At 38.9% G+C, this 22,931-nt stretch overlaps 1 protein-coding gene across 4 annotated transcripts in view; it reads left to right on the forward strand.

Annotated features, from left to right (window-relative positions):
- MTUS1 (microtubule associated scaffold protein 1) overlaps window positions 1-22,931 on the forward strand; it is a 114,863-nt gene that overhangs the window by 13,161 nt on the left and 78,771 nt on the right. For all 4 annotated transcript variants that reach the window (XM_056489437.1, XM_056489436.1, XM_056489435.1 and 1 more), the window contains exon 2: window positions 19,707-21,904. In XM_056489437.1, the coding sequence (XP_056345412.1) occupies window positions 19,916-21,904 (1,989 nt within the window). In that variant the 5' untranslated portion in view covers window positions 19,707-19,915. The remainder of the gene's footprint in view (window positions 1-19,706; window positions 21,905-22,931) is intronic.

The following is a 22,931-nucleotide window of genomic DNA, read 5'->3' on the forward strand; positions in this document are numbered from 1 at the left end:
GGAGAACAATGTGTTCAAACTGTCAGTTTAATTCTCAGAAGATTACAGTGCCAGGTGCTGCCATATGTAGTCAGCTTGCTCCCACAGCACTCTCTACTATCCTTAGTCTAGGAAAACTTTTCCTTAGGGAAAAGACTCTAGCAATCAAAAGTGGTAAGCAAAAAATTAGAAAACCCATTCAGGAAAGCACACAGATTGCAGATTTAATCAGTTTACAAAATATGAATGGATGGGTCAGAAAGAAGATAGATTTGGATCTGTTCTGAAGGGGAGAGGAGGAGGAGGAGGGCAGATGGTTGGTGATCACTTTTTTTACAGGGAGGTAATTTGCTGTATTTAAATAGAGTGCAAGTATGTTAATCTCCATGAGAGAGGCTATTATGGGCAAAATGGGGAGTAATGAAGTAGAAACATCAGTCCAGAGCTCAGTATTGACTAACCTTAAAGAGCAGCTTTTAAGAAATCCCTAAAGTCATAATCAAGCCATAACAAATTCAACTAGGGACCAAGGAAAGTCAGCTAATGATGAGATGAGGCAGGCTTGGCACAGCAGGGGAGAAATGGCCTGTGTATGCAAGCTTTGCTTGCTGGTGCTGCTTTTATTTTGGGGGTGGTGTTAACATATGGTTGTTAGATGGCTGTGGTTAACATACCTTGTCCTTTGTGCCAGCTGAGCTGCAGCAGAGTTCACCACCCAGTGATTCTGAATGCAGAATGCTTTTGCTGCTGGGGTGAGGTTCTTTAGCCTGAATATCCTCTCAGTCAACAGATACATACTTAGTGCTTTAGTTCCTTCTGATTTCTGTGTCTTTGTGTGTTGTTTTTATTTTTCTGAGACAACACAGAATCGTGGAATGGCCTGGGTTGGAAGGGGCCTTAAAGGCCCATTCCAACCCCCCCGACATGAACAGGGATATGTTCGTTTAGACCAGGTTGCTCAAAGCCTCACCTCAACCTGGCCTTCAACACTTGCAGGGATGAGGCATCCACAACATCTCTGTTCAGCCTGTTCCAATGCATCACCACCCTCACAGTAAATAGTTTCTTCCTAATGTCTAATCTAAACCTGCTGTCTTTCAGTTTGTAACCATTCCCCTTTTTCTTGACACTACATGTTCTTGTAAATAGTTACCATCTTTTTGGTCAGCTCCCTTCAGGTAATGGAAGGCTGCAAGTAGGTCACCCTGAAGTTTTCTCTTTTCCAGGCTGATTAATTCCAATTCTATTAGCCTTGGTGATTATAGCTTGGAGATAGCTGTTTCTATACTTTTCTATAAAATTTCTGATGTAGTGTTTTTCTGATGATAAGTGCAATGAACTGGTAGTCAGTATTTGAGGCTGTGAGATGGGTTCTCAATAACAAGCTGTATAGTGTCGAAGTCTTGGCTCTTCCAGTATCATATTCTTCCATTGGTAACTCTATGGAGCTGTAGTATTCTGTGTGTTGGATGGAGTTCAAAACCCTTTGCCATCCACTTAAGTTTTGCAAGGCAGAAAGAAACTTGGATTTGCCAAATTAGTTTGACACCTTGAAGAGCTTAAATGCTACAAAGCTCATTGGTGTAGAGAGGTTGTCATCCAAGAACATGGGATGGCTGAAAGAGTTGTTTCCTCTTCAAAGAGCAATCATTTTATTATTTTAGTCTCTATTGCTAAAAGGATGTATTGTAGAGTAGCAGTTGTCACATATTTCTCTGTAGGCAGAACACTGTGTTGATGCTCTATGACTTCTTCCATAATGATGTATTATCAAGTCTCACTTATAATTGAAGATAACTGCATCACTTCTTGTAATACTTCTGTATCACCAACTGAATACCTTAGATTCATGACTTTGTTTCTGAAATATTGAAAGTTGTTTTTAAAAAAAGGTGTTTAATTTTTAATCTTTCAAGAGATTTCAATTGGCTTCATTCCTTATAGCTTGAAAACTCAGACATTGAACTGAATAAATTGAATGAATGCAGAGAAAGTTCTCACTCAGAAAGAGAAATTATTCTGAAATAAACTCTTCAACTCTAAATTTGTGTACTCAAAAGTTGTGGTTTGTCTGTGTTTAAAAGTGTCAGTGAGCACATACCACTCAAATGGCTTAATTTAAGTTATGAATATGTGACAATGAAGTCTGTTGTAACTATTATAATTTTCATTTAAAGTACATTTAAATACAAGTACATTTAAAATGTACTTGTTTGTATTTATTACAACTTTTATACCCTGAGGAAAGAAATATTTTGAATTAATTTAGAAGCCTAGAGTAAATAGGTTTAGCAGCAAGTTATACACTTCCAAGTTAATTCTATGATGTGGTTACATTAATTTAGTAAAGGAAAGTCTTCAGTGTTTTGGAAGCACCATTTTCACCTCTACTTGCCTGTAGCAGAATTGGGACTGCAGTTTGTGTCACTTTAAAAAGGTGAGGGAGAACTCTTAGTTCCGTAAGGCAAAACTGAATAATTGTTTGATGTGTTGCAATATAATATGACTTTTCCAAACAGCTGTTCTTTTCTCAGGCTGTCTGAAGGTAGGCTAAGATTACATTTATCCAAGTTGCTCTGCAGACTTTTCAGTATAAAATTCTCTTCTAGTGGACTGCATATTTTAATTTGTGGTGCGTGGGGAAAGGACAGTGATAGTGGGGAAAACACCTGGGGGGTGTGTGTGTGTTTCTCTGTGACCTGGAGCACAGATCAGTTTTGCCGTTGCAGTGCCTGTATGCTCTCAGCACCCAGCACCTTGTGGAGCCTTGTGCAGACAGAACTAATGGCACGGGACTGTATGAGCTCCTGGGCAGAGCAATTGCTGTGAAGTAACTTTGTAGCCTGACTGTGCTTGGGTTGTGGTAGCCCACAGCTCTATGAAAACAGTAGTTTGTGGTTTTAAAGTCTTCTAAGTTCCTCAGTTGCAAAAAAAGTGGGTTGAGTAAGTTCATCCCTCTCTTACTTCAGACCTGGCCAGGCAAAGGTGTGCTTGTTTTGTTAACTAGGGATTTTGTCCCTCAGTGTGAACGGGATCCAAAGTGTTATAAAAAAGACCTCTCTTTAAATAGGATTTATCAAATTTGTGAAGTCCTTGTCAAACCTGCTCTCTGGATGTGTTGGTAGCATGCAGGGAGTTTTTGATGCAGTGCTGGCAGAGCATCTAAGGAAAATTCCTCAGCCTGAGTCTTTTATTGCTGCATGGCTGAACTGATCTTTGAAAGCTGAAGTCTCATAAGAGGACTCTCTGTAATCTGGCTTCTATGGTTTTGCTTTGGTTTGGTTTTTCTTCTTCTCTTACTCTCACTGATCACTTGTACTCTGCTGTATGCTACTGAGGAGAGCGTTTGGTGACTAATCTAACTCAGCCTCGACTTGTCTCCTTTGGAAGGCTTCTGCTTTGACTATCGTAAGTTGTTTGTGGGATGTGTTTCTTTCTACTGTGCCCTAGTGTAAGTTGCTGCTATACACCAAATAATTTCCCAGATTTATTACTTGAAGCTGTCTGTTCCATAAACATAGAAAAATGCTTTTATGTGTGGTACTTACCTTTTATTCTTTACTGCTTAGAGGTTGACAAGATCATTAACATTTTCTGAAGCTGTTTGCTCAAAAGTGGCTCAAAGTAAATCCTTTAGTTGTAAAAATTACATAGAAAGTGGTAGTATTTGTGATTGGTGGCTTGTAGTGAATGATAAGCATATGCTGTCATTGATTTCATGTTCCCTGATGTTTTTAATTTTACAGCTAAAACAGAAGTGTTAGTGGCTTCTGTAATTAAAGCTAAAAACATTCCAGACTGAGAGACAAATGTCAAAATACTCCCTTCAAGTAGTTTCCATATGTTGCTGAGAATCAGTATTTCCTGGAAGGCTGGTTGATGTGTTGGCAAAACTAGTATAATATGCCATTTTCTATTAGAACCTTAGAAAGAGCCGTCAAGCTCCACTTCTTAAAATGGGGAGTTGGGAATGACAAAGGGCCTCTACTTAGTGTTTTCTTTGCTATTCTCAGTATTTGAAGTGATCTTTGATCATTGATATTTGCATGCTAAGGTATTGCTTTTCTGTATCTGATCTTTTGTGATCCTGCTATCTTTAGCTAAGTTAAAATACTGAATCAGGATCTGCCAGTATTTGATTTCTAAATTAAAAGGAAATATCAAACCTTTAAAGGGGATAAAGGAAATGTAATTTGTTTCTCTTTATGGAAGGGGTGAAGACCTAAAACTAGAATGGGAAAAAGAGTGGAAATTACTATTACAAAATGTGTTCAAACCAACACAGTTACTGACTTGAATATATTACTGAATTGTAATAAATAGTCTGTTTGTAGGCAGGACTAACTTGACTTACCAACAAACACAATCCAGGGCTCAAGTGGTAGTGGGCTGGCTGCCTCTTGCTGCCTCAGTCTTTTGGTGATTCAGGGGTTTTTCCACACCAGCAAATAGCCACAGCTTCACCTTAAGTTTTAACTCCACTGTGGTTGTTTCAGGAAGAAAGGTAAAAATCCCCAAACTCTGTAGTAGGAAATGCTGGCTGCAGCAGTCTGCATATGGGTCACTGTTAGATAAAAGTAGTAACTATTTCTAAAGAAATCCTGAAAGTAGCTTTTGAAGGATTGTGTGCGGTGACAGTATCTTAAATTTATGATTGCCTTATTTATGTTATTTAACAGCCTTTTAAGAATAGCATCCATTTTCAGCATTCTCCTATTCTAATCCTGAAATGGTAGAGGAGGAATTAGTTTTGTGCCTGCATTTCTATACCTCATGTCTTCACCTGTGGCTTTCTGTTGTCATCAAGTAGGACTGGTAGCAATGTTTTTTCCAAAAACTTAAGATTTTTCGTAATAAAATGTCTTTATCTTACTGATGCTGAAAGGTGAAGAGTGCATGCAATAAAGTGTGTGCATGTGAGGAACAGTGTCTTAAACACTCAAAATGGAAGCTGGTGCATGGCATCAGTGGTGTCCTTGACAGCCAAGCAGATTTTGCCTGTAGCATAGTGGGCTAACATCACCAGCCAAAAAGTCTGGAAAAGTGCATTAAGCTGAATCTGCTTAAATCTTTAACAAAACTGTAGTGGACTCTGACCTGTATCCCTTTCTGTGTGTAAGCAGAGATATATCTTATCAAACTGAGAAAGGGAAACCATTGTCACAGCTCACTAACATGCTGTATTTCATTTCTCTTCCAAACTGATAATTTCCTCAGCAGATGGAATGAAGGGGAGTGCAGGCTGTGGAGACAGTGGTGGTGTCCACAAACTTTTGTTTCCCTTACTATGATCTGAGGGAGTGTGGGATCTGAGGTGATAGCACAGTACCAGTTGTTGGCCAGAATTGTGATTATTATACATCTTGTCCTCTTCCTGGTCACTTTGCTGTAGATGGGGCTGTATGTGACAACTCATTCATGTGCTTGTAAAGCAGATGTGCCTGCCTGTCTTGCAAGTGAGGGCTTCTGACTTCCAGCTTTCAACTTGACTCTGTTTTACCCATGAAGCTTTAGTTAGTGAAAAAAGGTGATTTGTATTTGCATCAGTATAGTGGCTGAATTTGTTCTGTGTAGGAAAGACACTCTTGCCAGTAAAGCACTTAACCAATACCTGAAAGTCTGCAAGTACCTTCTGTCAGAAGCAGCTAGTGGCTGGTATTTCTCTGTATATATTCTAAGTATGTGTGGCAGTACTGGCATCTTGTTTCTTTCTGAATATGGTAGGTTATTAAGCACAATGTGTTCTCGTGACTCTCACTCACCTCTAACTCTTCTCCCTCCTCCCCAAGTCAGTAGTCAAAGCCAGCTTTGCCATTCTGCTCTCAGTGGTGACTTTTATTCAGACACCCTTTTACAAAAGGGGCCTTTGCTTTTCTTCCTATATTTACTAGAACTTCTGATTTTTTTCCCAAACATCAAGTGTGTGAACTTATTGGAGTTTATTCTAAATGTGGGGTAGATGTGGCAGCCTACAGTAAGGAGTGTCTGGTATTGGGATGTCCCATAGTACTCTTTGTAGTTTTTACTGTTCAAGAGAGAGTGCATTTGTGATTGCTGCAGCTGCATCTGCTTGGTTGTTAAATCTGCTTAGATTATTCCCCTAGTGTTGGAGAAGCTGTCAGCTTTCCCGGACCTCAGCTGACTCTGCATCTTGGCAGAGAGGTGGGATGTCATGCCAGGACTGTCAGACTTCTGTAGCTATGTAATAGGAGAGACATGAAATTTGGCAGCCTCAATTTGAAAGAAGTCTGGTGGTGAGACCACAGGAATGTTCTCTAAGTTGGTATTTGGTTTCTCCTTCCATAGTTAATGTTTTGAATGTAGTGACCTTCTAGGTACATGCAAGATGGATCTGCCCAGGCCATGGGGTGAGTCTGTGCAAGTGCCAACTCATGGTTCTGGTGCTGTAATTTCAGTTAGATGAGCTTGACTTTGTTATTAGATAGCTTGATTCAGAATAGGATCAATTCACCTGTGGTTGGTTTGGAATCCAAATTATTGGCTGATTTAACTGTTAATTTACATATATATTTGCTGTAGAAAACTCAACAGGGATCTTAGTAAAGTATGTTTGACGTTATTTAAAGACTGAGCATTTTATAGTTAAATCTTGGAATTGTACTTTGTCCTTGTAAACTATAAATGAGTTACTCTTTATATCAAAGAGTGCGGTAGAGATAGGCATCGGATTCATCAAGTTAACTTAGCTGCAAGCTCTAGTGTATTATTGCACTGGATCAGTGGTTGTGATAAGACTTGTGATTGTTTTGTCAAATAGCTTTTAAAATGTATTTTTCCATTGTGTGGTCATATATGCAAACAAGCAGGTACTGACATACAAGTAAACCTGAATACTGAGGTTTATTTCATTTTATTTCTATATGTGGAATCTAATGTTGAGTAGGCTTGTTGAAGTAAGCACAGTGTAATAGTGGTGTTTCTTGTGTTCAGTCCATTCTGTGCAAAATAACTGAACCATGTGATAGGATGATGATGTAAAAATTGGCTGCTAAGCTGGAGCACAGAACTGAACAGGAGCAGGCATGGATGGCAGCAGTATTCCTGTGTTTGTGAAAATTACTCTGCTTAAACCAAAACATGCTCTCTGGCTTGTTGCTTTGTTCTCTATGTGTATGGTTCTTTGCTCTTTCAGTGGAGTCTATGGGAATCTCTCAAGTATATTGGATATAGAGAACATTCTCATAGAGTTTCCAGCCTCTCTGCTATAGCATGTGATTGGTTTGGGATTAGTTTGTATTACCATATGCTATGTGAAACTGCAGTTTCTTTATAGTACATGGGATCGCATATTTGTATACCTAAATAATTTTTAGGAATGGATGTAGTTTGTCCACAGCACTTAAATTTGTTACTAGCCAGCTTTTAATTTGAGGTGTGGATGGGAATAAGTGAAAACCCCAAATTCTCAGTCTTGTTATGCAGACATGGAATTCAGGGATACAGTGGGGAGAAACACATAGCAGTTTTGGTGCAACTACTAAGACAGAGGTGGGTAGTAAATTGGTAGGACTTAAAACTTTGAGAAACTGGAAGTTTAAGCTGGCAGTTACTCTTGCTTCTGCCTTGCCTGGGGAGAGGAAGATTTTGTGAAACATTTCAGAAGACTTTGGTGCAGCTTATTATAGAAACAGTTACTTTTGCTACCTCTCGCACCTGCCATTCTCTGTATTGCAATGATTTGTGAACAAAACAGTCAAAGGGCTCAGTCTGACAACTTCTGCTGTGGAAGGCTTGATTGTCTGACATAGTACTTGATTTTGAGACCAATATTTTGAGCCTCAGTAAAGGGTGTTTACCTGTCACAGTATCATTTAAGAATACACATTTTTCTCCTTTCTAATTAAAAAAAAAAAATCTTATTTTTCCTAAAAACTCTTATCAGTGATCAGAAATAAAGTACTTGGCACCAGCCAGTCTGTCGTGCAAGATCAGAAGAGCAGGACTAACTTGAGCACTTAGTACTTGCCCAAAGGTTGAACCTTGGTTTCCTGCGTAATAATTGTTCCAGTTCCTGGGTGCTGTCCGCCCTTCTGACTTCTGGCATACCTAGTTTTGACCAGGAACTTCCTTGTGGATAGGAGAAATTCTGCCGAAGGAAGCTTACTGTCACCACTTTATGCATAGAACTATTTTGCAGACTACCGATCCTTGTTACTTCTTTCAGCAAACTTTTGAACAGTTTTAAGTCTAACCACCAAATACTGCTTTGCAATCCAGAAGGTTTTGCTGTAGCTGGACTTTTCAGGGGATAGAAGCAAGTGGTTTCCAGGTGCCAATCCCTTCCAGCCTTGGTTCTTGTGAGGCCATTTCCTCTGGAGAAAGTTTCAAATGCATTAATGGCTTCTAGTCAACATTTATGAGGAGTATACTGTCCAAATGGCTTGTGAAAATACAATCTGGTATGATTAATTTCGCTCAGAGAGCAGAACCCCAGTGGTGGATTTGAAGGAAAAACATCAAGGTAGAAACAGCCTCCTTTTCCAGGAATATCCTGCAATACCTGATGAAGGAGGGAGAGAAAGCACTCAAATAGTCTCTAAAATTAGAGAAATAGAAATGAGAGATCCAGTGGATCTTGTGGATTTTCCTGGATGTTCTGCTCGGCTCAATTTTTTTTTCCTCAGTTTTGGCAGTTAGGGCTATGTGTTTTCTTAGCAGGAGAAGCTTAATGACTTTCCCCCCTATTTATTTTCTAAGATTACTCAGCACTGGGTGTGTGTTGTGGTTTGGGTTTCTTTTGTTGGGGATTTTTTCTCCCCCTGCACCTGCATAGGCAACCCTTCCATATTCAGCCTGCTCCAGCATTCTGGAATTTCATTGACCAAAGAAGTTGTATCAACAAACTGTGCATGAAGAGTCCTGATTGAGCAGGACATGAGGATCCTTGTTTGTGCACTGTGAATTGGTGGGTTTCTAGGTGGAAATTTAGAAACTGCAGCACTGTTGACAAGCTTTGTTGAACTTGCTGCTGGTAGAGGAAGTAATTCTGTCATGCAAACTTAAACAAACTGAGATTGCTTTCAAAAGGAAGTTGGTCACCCTTCACAGGACAGTATTTGGTTGTGCAAGTTTAGTTAACTTTTACTAGGTACCTGAACATCATTTTTTTGTTTATTTTTTTTTCCAACAGTGTTTCTTCCTCATTCCCTAATGCCTCCCCCTACCCCCTCAATGTGCAGCCCAAATACATGGCCATGTGGGGGAATTGTTTTCATGCTTCTTTAAGCTGAAATGCAGGAGTTCCTTATCTGTATTCCAGACTAATGTCAGCTGTGTGAAGTTACTCAAGTATGCTTCTTTGTGTTAGCCCTTTGTAGGAGTTTCCCACCTGCACTGCAGAATGGTAAAATACTTGCCTTATCAAAGTGTTTTTTGCCTTTGATATGGATGGTAGTTCCATAGATTTCTGTAAAGTGACTGTTTGACCCAGAAGCTGCCATTTGGTGCAGGTACTTTGCATAACTAAATAATAAAGGCCAGTGTGACCAATGCAAATCCAAAAGTAATATTCTCTCTCTGTTAATGATGGATATATTTTATGTCCTTGGATGAACAGCCTGAAAAGCATAGCTTGTGCATAGTGATGCTTTGAACCCTGGTGCTCTCTACAGTTTTGAGCCAGGGAAGCTTTAAGTTTTGAGTGTAAGAATATAAAGGTACCATTTAAATAGAATCTTTGCATGTCTCTGTACAGAATCTATAGAAATTGCAGTGTTTTTTTTCCTCCTAAGATGTTTTTTTTAGGTGGTACTAGTGAAAAGCTCCGTTATCTGTATTCTTCTACTTATTTACTGCTGTAGATTTGCATGTCTTAAAGGTGTTTTAGCCCAATAAATGGTATTGTGTAGGTTGCTGCTATGAAGACTGGATGTCTGATTGTAGAATGACTGCATGAAAGCGTACCAGATGAGGGATGACCTCTAAATCATAATTCTGCTGTCATTCTCTGTATGCAATTTCACTCCATCAGGCTTATAAAGCCAGTGAAGGCAAAGCCAAAAGGGTTAAACGTGAGAGGAGTTGTATTGCAGACTGGGTAGTTTATACATGGCAGCAAGTGCTAAAGACTGCAGAGGACCAATCCATGTATATAAGTGAATTGCCTGACTGAGGGTACTGTATGATGTAAGGTAATATGTGATCAGTCCTTGCAAAAAAGAGAGTTGACTGAAAAAAAACTGCCAGCGGAAGAGAGAGGCAGTTTTTGCCAATTAATCATAAGACTGTATTAGCTTGTCAGTTATTTAAGGGTTATGATCTAATTTATTGCAAAATAAGAGAGTTGCTTTTTCACTTATTAGCAGAGAGATAGACCTCTAGCTGTGCATATCTCTCATCTAATGGAAGTCTCTATGGAAGCTGAAACTCACTGGGGAACATCAAGTATGGATGTGGCACGGGGTGTGTAACACTTCTGTCACTGCCTGTGGCATTTATTTTAGTCAATCTTGAGTTGAAATTAAAGCCAATGTTCCTATATAATGTGTAATTGTAGTTCCAGGGTGTCTACAATGATGTGATGTATATACACTTTAATCTTGTGGGAAGTTGTCAAGTCAGCTATTAGTTGAATGGGGAGAACTTTTTGAGGAGTTTACATTTGAAGTTATAACATCCTTCAGCCCTCTGAATAAAGTTTTAGAAGAGTCTTGGCTATACTCTAAAACAACGTGTAGTATATAACAAGCACCAGTTGGATTTTATGCTTGACTTTAAGCAAATTGATTAAAGGAAAAATGGTATAAAATGAATTTGTACTACTTGAGTTTTAAGGAAGAAATTTATAATTCTTTGCTATACTACAGCATTCTTGTAGGATCTGACATGGACTGACAGGATGCTATCTGTGCAGGAGGTCTGAGTCCTGCTGTTGCCCTGCAAAGGCAGAACCCCCCTTTCTGGGAGTGCTGCTGCTCAGGGCTCAAATGGAGTCCCATTCCAAGAGCCAAGGAGAAGCTTCAGGGCACAACCAGTAAGCTTGCATGTCTTCATTCCTCTCTAGGGTTCCCTTGGGTAACCTTGCCCTGGCAGCCTTTCAAGCAATATGTGCCTAGTCCTTCTGTCTAGTCCTTCACCCTCAAGGTCCTGGTGGAATTTCAGCCCTTGTGGAGCTGCAAGCAGCCTGTTGTCAGCTGTGTCAAATAGCACGGTGAGCTCGTGCTTTCCAGAGAGCATTGACTGCAGCCTGCTACCCAATAGCGTTGCATAAATCAAGGTGTTGTTTTTTTGTTTTTTTTTTTAACCAGCTCTGCAGAACTGCCACAGCATATTTCTTGCCATTTGTCTGTTGCAGAGGTGCAGTGCTGTGTTTAGCTTTGCAGAGCCTGGTCCTTCTTGGATTTGAGACTTTTGTCTCCTGTGTCCAGATGGAAACAACCAAAAAATATAGAAGGTATACAATTCTTGTATCACGATTGATTTCACGGTGAGAAACAGTTTCCTTTGTAGGAAAAATAACAAAATATTCTTTTGAGTGTAAACCAGATGTGTTTTATTTGGGTTATTTTTGCCTGAGACTACAACATTTGAAACAATGGTTGTGAATTGCCCCCTTGCTCCAGTTGTACAATGCTGCAGGCAAAATACTGGCAAAACTGTTGGGATTTAAGCTACTATCCAGCAATACTTGCTGAAAATCCTCATCAACCATTACACCTTTAGGACTTCTAATCATTGGGTTGGTGCTGCTTCCTATTTAGCTACCAAAATATTATTTCCTGTAACCAGTTTCTTGCAGTTTTGTTAGGTTGTTTTTTTTTCACTATATAGAATCAATAGCCTAAGTATTTTTAAGTCTAAAAGCATTGTTTTTTAATTGGCAAATGCAGCATCTTCAGAATTAAATTCTGCTGTGATGATCTGGCTGTACAAAAGTGAAGTCCTAACTCAGTGGTAAAACTTCTTGATGTGTCAGTGGAAACTGTTCTTGGCTGGCTGTAGAATTTACTGAATAAATGACCACTTTTGCACAGCAAACAACTTTTGAGTCTGCAAAAACTGCAAGCTGGTTAGATTTCTGACTTGGTTAATATGAGAAATCCTAAACATATTGATTAAGTCTTCAATTTCTACTGCAAAGCAATATCATGGCAAAGATGCGCCACTTTCAGTCATTAGTTACCATTTTGGTCTGCTTTTTCATAGAAAGTTATAAAGTTTCAGATGCATTGCACAGAATATCCTACTAGAACTAAATAATATTGCTGTACTTACAGTATCTTGCTTCACTGCAGGTTGAGAGTACTGCAAATGCTCTGTAAACTAGTTCATATCATATGTCTGTGTTAAATATAGCCTAATGCTGAAAGGCTTCTCAGTTGTAGGTGAAGATCTGAAGGACATGCAGTGCATGGGAGCAGATGAGTCTTTCTATGTCTTTAGCTGTCCGATTCCATTGATACAGTCCATACAAGGAGTACTGCTAATGTTAGCTCCAAGTTGTATAGCACTCACACTAGGGCTGTGGGCACAGATGCTTCATTAAAAGTTTAGGGACATGAAAAGTTTCAAGTTAGCACATAACCTTAAGAACTCAGTGTATGCTGCCTGGCACATTAACCATATACCACAGTAATGGTTAAAGCCATTTCTACTCTGACTTGCCAAATTGTGGCTCATTCTTAGGAAACAACAACCTTTTATTTTATTTTCTCCCCCCACAGTTACAACTGGCATTTTAGCCACCACTCTTGCAATATTGTGTTGCTTCTGCAGAGTATTTCTGCCTCTTTTACTTGCTGTTTTGTGAGAGCTTTGTACTTGTCAGTCAAGAGAAGATTAAGTCTTCACTTAATATTATTTAGTAAATAATCAGGATATTGAAACCCCAAATTTTAAAAATCACACACAAAAAAAACCCCCAAGAAACATGAAAAACCACCATGAAGCCACTGGCAAAAATACTTTGCCATTTGTCTTGAGAATCCAAGGTGTAATGACTATTCTGCACTGCTTCCCTGTGTACCTGCTTCTCTACTAGATTTGACTTAGCTAGGGTGAGAAGAACATGGGGCAAGTTAAGAAAATTGTCAGGTCTGTAAAAGAAGAGAAATGTATAATGCAGAATAGAAAGGTTGGTGGGAGGAATGACCTGTTAGTTTGGAACAGGTTCTATTTTGACTGAATTTGGTTTAAAGGAAAATGGTCAGCAAGGGTGCTGGTGGATGGAATTTTGCCAGAGAATAAGCAACTGTGATCAAGAACATATCATGAGAGGTGTTAGGAATATTGCTGGATATCTGAAGACTAGCTTGAAACTTGAGGACACTATTGAAAAGCACAGACCTAGGTCTGTGTGAGTAGATGGACAGACCTAGCAGGAGTTCACAAAGTATTTTTGTTCATAATACATTACTGCCTTTCTTCCTGTACTGATAATATTTCAATCAGTAGGGATTAATATTTCAATCAGAACGAAAATTTCTGTGAATAATCTTGGCCCACTGTTTCATTGCTTCAAGATACCAAAATGTATGAATGTACCCTTTAAATGGTAGCAGTGGACAAAACCAGTTTAGCAGAATTCCAGGAAACAGAATGTGATCTGATTTGTAATCCCTATCTAGTCAAATAACTTGAACACTGATGAGGATTGTTGAACACTGAGTTCTGACAGTCTCAGGCTTGTTTGTGCCTACCAATTCAATAAAGTCTTTCAAAAGGAAGGACCTGTACCTTGACCTTACAAGGAACTGCCATAATAAATGTACTGTTTATTTTTTCAAGTTCCAACTCCTTGCTTTCATTTTGACCTGAAAGTTTATCCTTCCTTGTATAGTGACATATGCTTTTGTTAAATAATTAAGTTGTGATAAAATAGCAAAAATAAATCCCCAAAGTCACTTTCTGAAAAGATAATTTACCACTAAGAAAGAACTTAATAGCATTCTTGCAAGTTCCTAAAGAGGAAAATGCCGAGTATTGATCTCATGGAAAACCATGCACAGGCTTTATGATAATAGTGGATGAACAAGTTAGAACTAAGTATATAACTGACCCTGTGTGCAGTTGTGTACTGCACCATGCTTTGAAAACCTTGTGAGCAGTCTGACACTTTCAGCAATAATTGCTATCTTAATGAAGCTACAAATGAGAGTCCAATTAAGTTATGAGACTGTGCTGGACTATTCAAACAAGCGGCTTATTGCTATTCTCATCTGCACATTCAAATAGGTAGCTTTGGTTTTGTTTGATAATGTGCTTAATCTCAGACAATAAAATACACTTGCTTACTTGAGGTGTGTTAATAGCTGGTGTTTGTCACTGGCTGGTGTTTGCTTAGCTCTTACTTAAGTGAGTTTCATCCTGGCAGTTGCTGAAAAACTGAGTGGGGGTAAAGACATGCATTTGCAGAACACTCTGGTCTAGGAGACTGCATGTACCTCCAAATCCCTAGAATACTGAATGACATTTCTAGACAATGTTATTAAGTATCTTGGTTATCTAAGCAAAAGATGGGCTTTATTTACTGCTTTAAAAAAAAAAATTACTGGACCAGCGTTCCACTACTGAATACAGAGTTCGCCTAAAACTTACCTAACAATAGAATTCAAAAGTTGTCAATTATTAAAGGAAGAACTGTTTTATCAAGATGTTGCAGAAATATATTGGAGTATCTCTGTGCTTACAAATAATGTGTCAAATTGAAAATGGAGAGAACAGCATAATATCCTCAGAGGTAGGACAACAAGGATGGCCAGAGTTTATAAGTAATTAAATCGATAAGGAGTTTTCATCTTAGTAAAGCAATGACAAGGAAAGGAAGGGTTTGAAAGCCTTTGAATTTTTCCATTGAACCAACACTGAGGGGTGAATCACTGGAGGCTGAGAGTTTGGGGAAGGTGCTAACACTGGTGTCTCATTTACTCACTGCTAGGACAAACTACAAGGTTCAATGTACTAGTTAGGATCAGCTGTCGAGTTTTGCAGTAGTCTGAGGTAGTGTCATGGTTGGAACATCTTATCGGAAGTCAAAACCTCTACTTCAGGATGTCTGATTCCTGCAGTGGAACTGCTATTCTACTTTCCTTCTTCCATATCTTAGAGCAAAGATGTAACTGATTAAAATAATGCTTATTGATTAGTGTAACTTCTATGTTATGCTGCTGCTTAGCCCAGTAGAAGGCAAAACCTGATGGTTTATGTCTTTGGAAGTGATAGTACTCCTTCATTAAAAATGCCTGTATGATTGCTTGCAAACTTAACTTGTACATTATTTCTGCTTACTGTATCAAGTGTTTAACATGGTTTCTGACTTCTAAAATGTCTTGGACTAAAGCATACAGATACTGCTTATCTACTCTGTGGGGTGGGTTTGTTTTTGGTTTGGTAGTTTGATGGAGTTTTTTGTTCTTTTATAAACACCATCACAGTGTACTCACTGGTGATACTGTATATTCTGAAGTAAGCAATGCCATGAGCTTATGAGAACTTAGTGTAATAAACTTTTAGGAGTATATTGTACTTGAATGTTATAAATGTTTTTGTAAAGTTGTTATAGGAGCTTAACTTCTCCTTTCTAGAATAGTTTGAATTAGCTTGGCAATAAGCTAATTTACATTAGAATGTGACATTACTGAGGCAGCACAGAGAGCTCTGAAATTTACAATTCTGTGTAAATGCAACATTATATGAAACATTTTGTGTTTTCCTAGTGCTTTCTTATGGGGCATATTCAAGCAAAACTGTATATCATGTTGGGAGGGATGCCTGGTTGCTGTGGATGATGCCATCTCTGTGTTCAGGTGTATATGCTGAAAAAGTCATACTTCTGTGATTGTGTTGTGTTCCAGGACATGGTCAAGTAAACTGCTTGTTGTGTAATGTACTAACATATGAAATGCTTAGTATATTTTTTGGTTTCAGGGACTGTGATAATCATGACCATGTAGTACGGTTTTCTGTGGGAATGCTGATGCTGCATTTTGTCTGGTATCAAAGCATGTTCAGTTAATTAGAGCATTTCTAGACTGCTTCCCTACATGTCTGGGCACACCCTCTCCTTTCAGATTTATTCTCCACTCCCTGTCCCTCTTCGTACATAGCTGATGGGTTTGAATAAATGCTCTGTGATGATTTGCTTGAAAGAATCAAGTCTGCATATGTCTGTCTACATTGTTGCACTAACACAAACTGACTTGAATTCTTGTTGTAATTTGTCAGCCTGTGAGTTGAACTATTTATTTTAATTATCTGGTTTTGATTCCTGTTTACCTCACACTGAACGAGTGGCTGTCCCCCTGCCCTTTAACAGCACACCCCTGGACACCTCTAGTTGGTTAGCAGAAGTGATAAGATCTTGCTCTGAGTCCAGTTCTGTATGTTTTGTATGTCTCATGGATCTGGGGTTGTTGTTAGACAATCACTCCTATTTTTAGGAAAATCCACTTACCAAGCTTATTTTGTTGGTTTTTTGTTTGTTTGTTTGTTGTTTTTTCTTTTTCCAAGTGGTACTACTCTTACCCCAAGCTCTTATTTCAGCTGAGGAAGGGGAAAACTTAGAGCTCAGGTATTGAAGACTTTTTTGGCTTTGTTTAATCACTTGAGGTACACAACTGAAATTGGATAAGCTGAGCTTTACTGAAGGCGAAAACAGCAGAACTGTTTTGCACTGCACTGCACTATAGTGTTTTGTGGAGGCCAGGCATTCATAATGCTTGATGTAAGACAAAGTCAAAGCAAATTTATTAGTATTTAGTTTAGAGAATTCTTCAAGTCACTAGTTGCCAGGAACAGTGTGTTCTCAGTGAGGGCTGTCTGCTACTGACCCCCCCATGGAGGAGATGTTGAACTGAGGTTAATTTTTCACTCAACCTTCTATGGCTAATCTAAAACTAATGAATTTCCCATCACCAGGAAGTGTTTTCATAAGCTTAATGAACATACTGTTATATGGGGAGTTACAGAATGTCAGTTCTTTAAGGAATAATGTTCATCCAGGTTAGTTTCTTAAATACCATAGTTAATCCTTAGGAATACCTCTCTTTTTATGCAGGATGCTTTCAGGACATCTTTCACTCTAAATGTGGATGTGAAACTGCATTTGAAGCTGGTGTACTTGTGAAAGCATTGATTACTATAGTGAAGATTTGTTTTAAAAATAGTTGAATTATTAATTTATTTCTACACGTTGCCTGGCTATGTGGAAGTCCAGACCACTGAGTAAACAGACTTATGCATATGTACGCCTTGATATGTGCAACTTTAATGCGCTTCCTCATTTCTATACTTAGTTTCAAAACTACTTATATTTTTTTAGAGCTTCTTCAGCATGAGTTGGATCAAACTTTACTTAGCTACTTGTGTTGTTTCAAATTTTGGCATTATTAGCTACATATACTGTAAGGTAATGCAGCATTCTTTTGGGATTTTATTCTTGCTAATGATGTATTGAAGCTGCCTATTTTCTGCAGAAAGAAATGTCTTGAAAGAAGTAAGACTTGTGGTTTGATCTGAGCTACTGCTGAATCAAAATGGAATCTTAACTTTTGTTGCATGACTAGGTGAGTAAGCTGTGTTAAAGCTAGTATCCAGACAAGTAGAAACAAGTTGTAATGTGTCAAAACAACAGTGAAAGTAAAGTTTGCAAATAGTTCTCAGCAGTTGATTCTGAGATTGACTTAAACTAATGGAAAATTATTCAGAACAGATTCTTGCCCTGCCTTCAGGGAAGGCTTTTTTTGAGCTCTTCAATCTGCCTGAAGTTTCCTAATTGAAGGTGAGAGTACTACAATTGTTTATGCTTCTTTAGGGATTGAATAATAGTGGGTAAGCAAAAGATCTAGATCAGCCTTTAGGAACCAGGAGATGTTATAGCTAGACAAGCCATTTCATCTTGGGTGTGAGAGGGGGGCAGAGGAAGGTATGCTGTCTGATCTGGATAGCTTTTGTCTCCTTGTTTCATGGTCTTTTTACCTTCAATCTGAATCAGGTTTTCTAAGTATCATGTAAAGGTTGTGGGCTAGAAGCCAATCTGTCTTTGGTTCATAGTGAGCAGACAAATTCTGGCCGTTCTAAAATAGCCTTACTTTGGGTGCTGCTTTTTTGTACCCTAAGCTGTTTATGTGCCCTGCAGCTTTATGTTTACAGCTGAAGAAAGTAAGGTTTAAGGAAAAAAGGGAATTTTGAATAATGCAAGAGTTTCCCATTCACTACTTAGTGTGCCGGCTTCATTTTATGCTTTCGTAAGTATTTGTGCGTAAGAGTTTGTTTTCTTTCCCCTGCCGTGGTTTCCAGAATGGCTTATATGGTTTTTGTGAGGATTTAAACTTATTTCTTAAAGAACAAATCAAGAGTTGCTTCTCTTCTCAGAACAAACTTGTTTCCCAAGGCACTCTTTGATTCCTCTACAAAAATATGATTACAGAATTGTTCTTCAATGTGCCTAGTTAACACTGCTATACCAGAAATCTATTATTAGTATTATTAATATTATTATCATATTTTCTAATATTGTTACAAATGTCTTGTATTGTGTCCAGTATCTTCACCATAGTTAAAACAGTGAAATAATTTCAGACTTTAATATCATTCTTATGTGAATTAGGAGTTATTCTGCCCACCATCCATACTTAAATATGTCATTATATCAGTATCCTTGTTTGAGGACACCACACTCTGATGTCTGCATTTTTGTTTAAACACCACAGACCTGTTTACTCATTGTTTTTGGTGACAAGTGTCCACCTTCCTGCTTTTTGATTGGAGAGTATAATCTGTCATTCCAGACAGGTGAAGGTGTTCAACAGGTGTTCATTTTCCTCGTGGGAAGCTAACCTTTGTCCATGAAAGCATCTAGAGCCAGAATGCCTTGTCAGATCAGTGAACTTCTTCTCACCTCTTCAGGTTTTATTGCTCTGAAAGTGAGCCTCCTTGTGGCGCCACCCACTGCAGCCATATGTTATAAATCTGAAATTATTCCTACCTCTGGTCTCATTTCTGGTACTAGGAGCCTTTCATATGGAGTGCTGCAGAGGTCATCCTGCTGCTTTGGACAGTTTGATCTTCTCTCATGCACAGCCTTGTGGTTTTGGTACTTGGGTGCAATCTTAGTACTTGTCAGGATCTTGTCACTATATGTTGCAAGGACTCTGTGCTGTTTTCTGTTTGTGAATCTCCACCCTATGTGTGGTCAATTGTCCTCCATTGTCTGTCCATGTCAATCCCACCCCTTCACCTTTCCATAGGGTTTTGGGTGAGGATATATGGCTCTGCCCTGCTGGAGAGGACACTGGAATTGTTTCATCATTTGGCTAATCTTGTGTCGTCTTTATAGAAGATGGAGGCAATTAACTGCTGTGAAATTGTTTTCCAGTGACTCTGAAGGTATCCCATGTGCATCTACAGTTGCCTGCCCCGCCAGCATGGGAACAGAGTACTGCTGTAGCCCCAGAGCTGATCACAAACCTTCCTCTCCTCTCTTTATTTCAACTCAGATGTCTTAAATAACCCTTCGATAATCTTCAGCTGCCTCTGCTATGCATTACTGCCTCAAAAGGCAGGAAAAAGGCCTTCAGTGCAGAGAGAAAACAGCCTCTGGGGTTATTACTTCTCTGCATCAAGGGATGGGGATGAGGGTTTTTCTTCACTGGGATTCTGATTGTTGCTTCTGTGTTGCTGCTCTGATGTCTGAAGACTAGGGACTTAGCAATGCTTGCTGTCTTTAAATCCTGGTTAGCCTAACTTTTAAAATTTCTTTTGAATTCCAGAACATTTGAATCTTCTTGGGAAACATGAAAACAAAGAACTGCTTTTTAAATATATTTCAGGACAATTGACACATTCCAGGGAGAAGCAGTTGGTTTTTTTTTTTTTTTTTTGGTTGGTTTTTTTATTTTTTTGCGAAGTTCAGAAAAATCTGCATTCTCTGAGATTTTAAATAATTATAAAATGAAAACGGTTTAAGTTGGCCTTCAAAATGAATGTTGCTAAGTCCGATGACAAAGCAAAGAATGGCTTGAAGTCTTCCTTACTTATAAGGGATGAAAATGGAAATAGCTATGCATGTGACGGAGGTGCACCTACCTTGGAGAATTGTGCCGGCAAGATACATGATAATTCAACTGACCAAAATACAGTGGCTGAGCATGAAGGTGATACCATTTTTGAAAATAGAGGTGACTTCAGAGGTCTTTTAAGCAAGCAGCGTATTGAAGTACTTGATCTGCAGAAGATACCTGGTAAATACAGCTGCACAGGAGCTCCAATGGGAGATACAGATGCTGCACGCGGGTCATCTGTGACTCAACAGACTTGTATGTGTCCTTTGAACTGTGGCTTGGAAACATCAACAAGCTTAGAGAAAGGTGATTTTGCTATGGCAAAAATTCAAAATCAGAGTATCAAACACTTAGTGCCTTACAGTCAGACTGACTCTAACTCTGTACTAACTCTTCCTTCTTTGGAGCAGAACATGCAGTCCCTGAAAAATGACAGGGCATGCTGCCAGCTGAGCACATTGGATGTTATTAATGTTACAGCTGAAAATCTGAGAACTGATCAAAATGATGACATGCATCTGGGGGAAACATGGATCTCTTCTGAAGTATGCATCAGAGAGAAATTTGATAGAACCAACTCAGAAAAAACACCTAATATCACCTCTGCAGGTGTTGAACGCTGTCAAAAAAACACTATCAAGACTGATAAAGACTCACAGGAAACAGCAGCAAAAGCTATAGAACTACCTGCTGGATTTATAGATCCTTGTAAGAGAGATGCATTATCACCATGCATTAATATTAATGAGGATGACCAAGTGAAATCCTTGCAGATTACTCCTTACCATGATGAAACTGGGAATTCTGATGCTGAAACATGCATGGATAGTCTTGTAAATAGTGTGCACCTTCTCCCAGTAGATCAGATGGATGGAGAACAAATATCAAACAAAACTAGTGAACCTTTAACCAAAGAACAAAGTATCTCTGGAAATGCTGCTCTTCAGAACATGCACAACATTCCTTCTGTATCTTCCAGTGTTCCAAAATTGAACAAGACAGTTATGCCTGAGCTGAAGTGCGAAGCAACTTTTGTGGTCTTCAGTCCAGCAGCTGATGGAAGTGATTCATCTCTATGTACTTCAACTCCTAAAGAACGATCAAAAAATATGACTTTTTCTGTTCCAGCTTTGGAAGAACTTGGAGACAAGTCTTCTAGACTAAAACCAAGTGAAGCATTTGTAGGAGGGCATAATAGAAGGTCTGGGCTTAAAGCTGGTTCAGATCAAACTGCAAGAAAACCAATGGGCAGGTGCCCTATTTCATCAACAATAACCAAAGCAAAGAAATCAGAGATAGTTAGTTTTCCCAAACCTAATTTTAAAAATGTTAAGCCAAAGGTTGTGTCTAGACCTGTGCTACAGCCAAGAGACAGTACAGCATTAAAACAATCTCCCAAGTCTCCTCAACTATCATCTGTCTCCTCACCTTCAAGGGTTGGTTCCCCAAGGCAATTGTCCTCCTCTATAAAAGTGCTGAAAAAACCAGTAGATCTAGCTAAAGATACTAAGGTGGAATTGCCTGTAAATAAGCCCCATAAGCTACATGTTAACAAACACCTCTTCACTAGCCAAGTTGGACATGCCACAACACATCCCAGAAACACTTCCCACAGGGTTTCAAAAACACCTGTGTTAAAGCAAAGTCCACAAGACACTGACAAAGCAAGCGCTACCCATCCGGCGTGCTCCTTGGCTTCTGCTGTGCTTCCAACTTCTGGGGAGAACTCGAAAGAGATGCTAAATGATAAAATGGAAAGTTCAGACTCCTTAATGATGCCTTCTACTCAAAACATCAGCCTGATTGAAGGTGAAAAAGAGCAAAGCAGTAACATGGGAGTGCTTCTGGAGGCAACACTGGTAAAAGATATGGCAAATGAAACATTTGATGTTCACTCTGTTCCTTTGGTAAGTTTTTTTACTTTTATTTACTTGTATGTTTTGTACATTTGCAAAAAAGGAAAATCAGTATTGTGCAGTGTGGAAATTGTGGAATGGGTTTGGTGTCTACAAATGTAACTGTAGTGTTGATTTTCTGCCTGGAGTCTCTCCCTAATAAAGACAGTGAAGAAGTGTTGCTTACAGATTGGTTGCAGTTGGCCTCAACTGCAATTTAGTGTCTCCACCTTCCATCTTTTTTTTTAGTAAAGTCTGTTTAAGACAATACAGTTTGTGAGATGTCTTATTAAAGGCAAACAAGTCCTAATTTAGTCAACCTAAAATTGTCTAGCATAACATGGTGAGGTTTTCTAAATACAGCTTTTAATGTACATTTTTTCAGATTATTCTAGTGGTACTGTAACTCACATAGACATTAGAGAGAAATTGCTGATTTTGGTAGTTTCTTTTCTTTGAAAATGTGCTTTAGAACTAAAGTAGACTTTTTTGAATTAGTTATGTAAACGTTCTGCATATATTAACAGTAACATTCAGTCGCACAAAACCTACAGACCAATAAATTGGTGACAGATTTTATTTTTAGCATCTTATTTTCACTGTCTCTTTTGTATAATTTGGGAGTTTATTTATTTGAAGTGGAGCTGGTACTCATTAGAATAGTTGGGAGTAGTCAGGAAATATTTCTCATGCAGAGGGCATATACCTGGTTTTCGGCAGTCAGCCAGCTGGAAGGTGCAAACTTCCTGGCCGGGAGGTATGCATGTACTGGTTGGTTGGGAAATATTTTGGGATGAGTCAGCTGCCTGTCAGGAGAAACGTGCTGCTTTCAAATGCACTGAAAGAAGGTTGAAAGAAAAGGAACAGGGGGAAAGAAGGGAAGAGTATCAGGATTAGATTGATCAGGATTTCGGGAGGTGTGGTAGGGACACAGAATTGGAGTCTTGGTGCTTTTTAGAGTCTCTCCTGTTGCTGGCTTGTGGGTTCAACAGCTTATGTTAACTTGGTGAAATGGAGGCAGCAGCTGTTATTGGTAAAA

Source organism: Oenanthe melanoleuca, chromosome 4 (genome assembly GCF_029582105.1).
Source record: "Oenanthe melanoleuca isolate GR-GAL-2019-014 chromosome 4, OMel1.0, whole genome shotgun sequence".
Taxonomy (NCBI): domain Eukaryota; kingdom Metazoa; phylum Chordata; class Aves; order Passeriformes; family Muscicapidae; genus Oenanthe; species Oenanthe melanoleuca.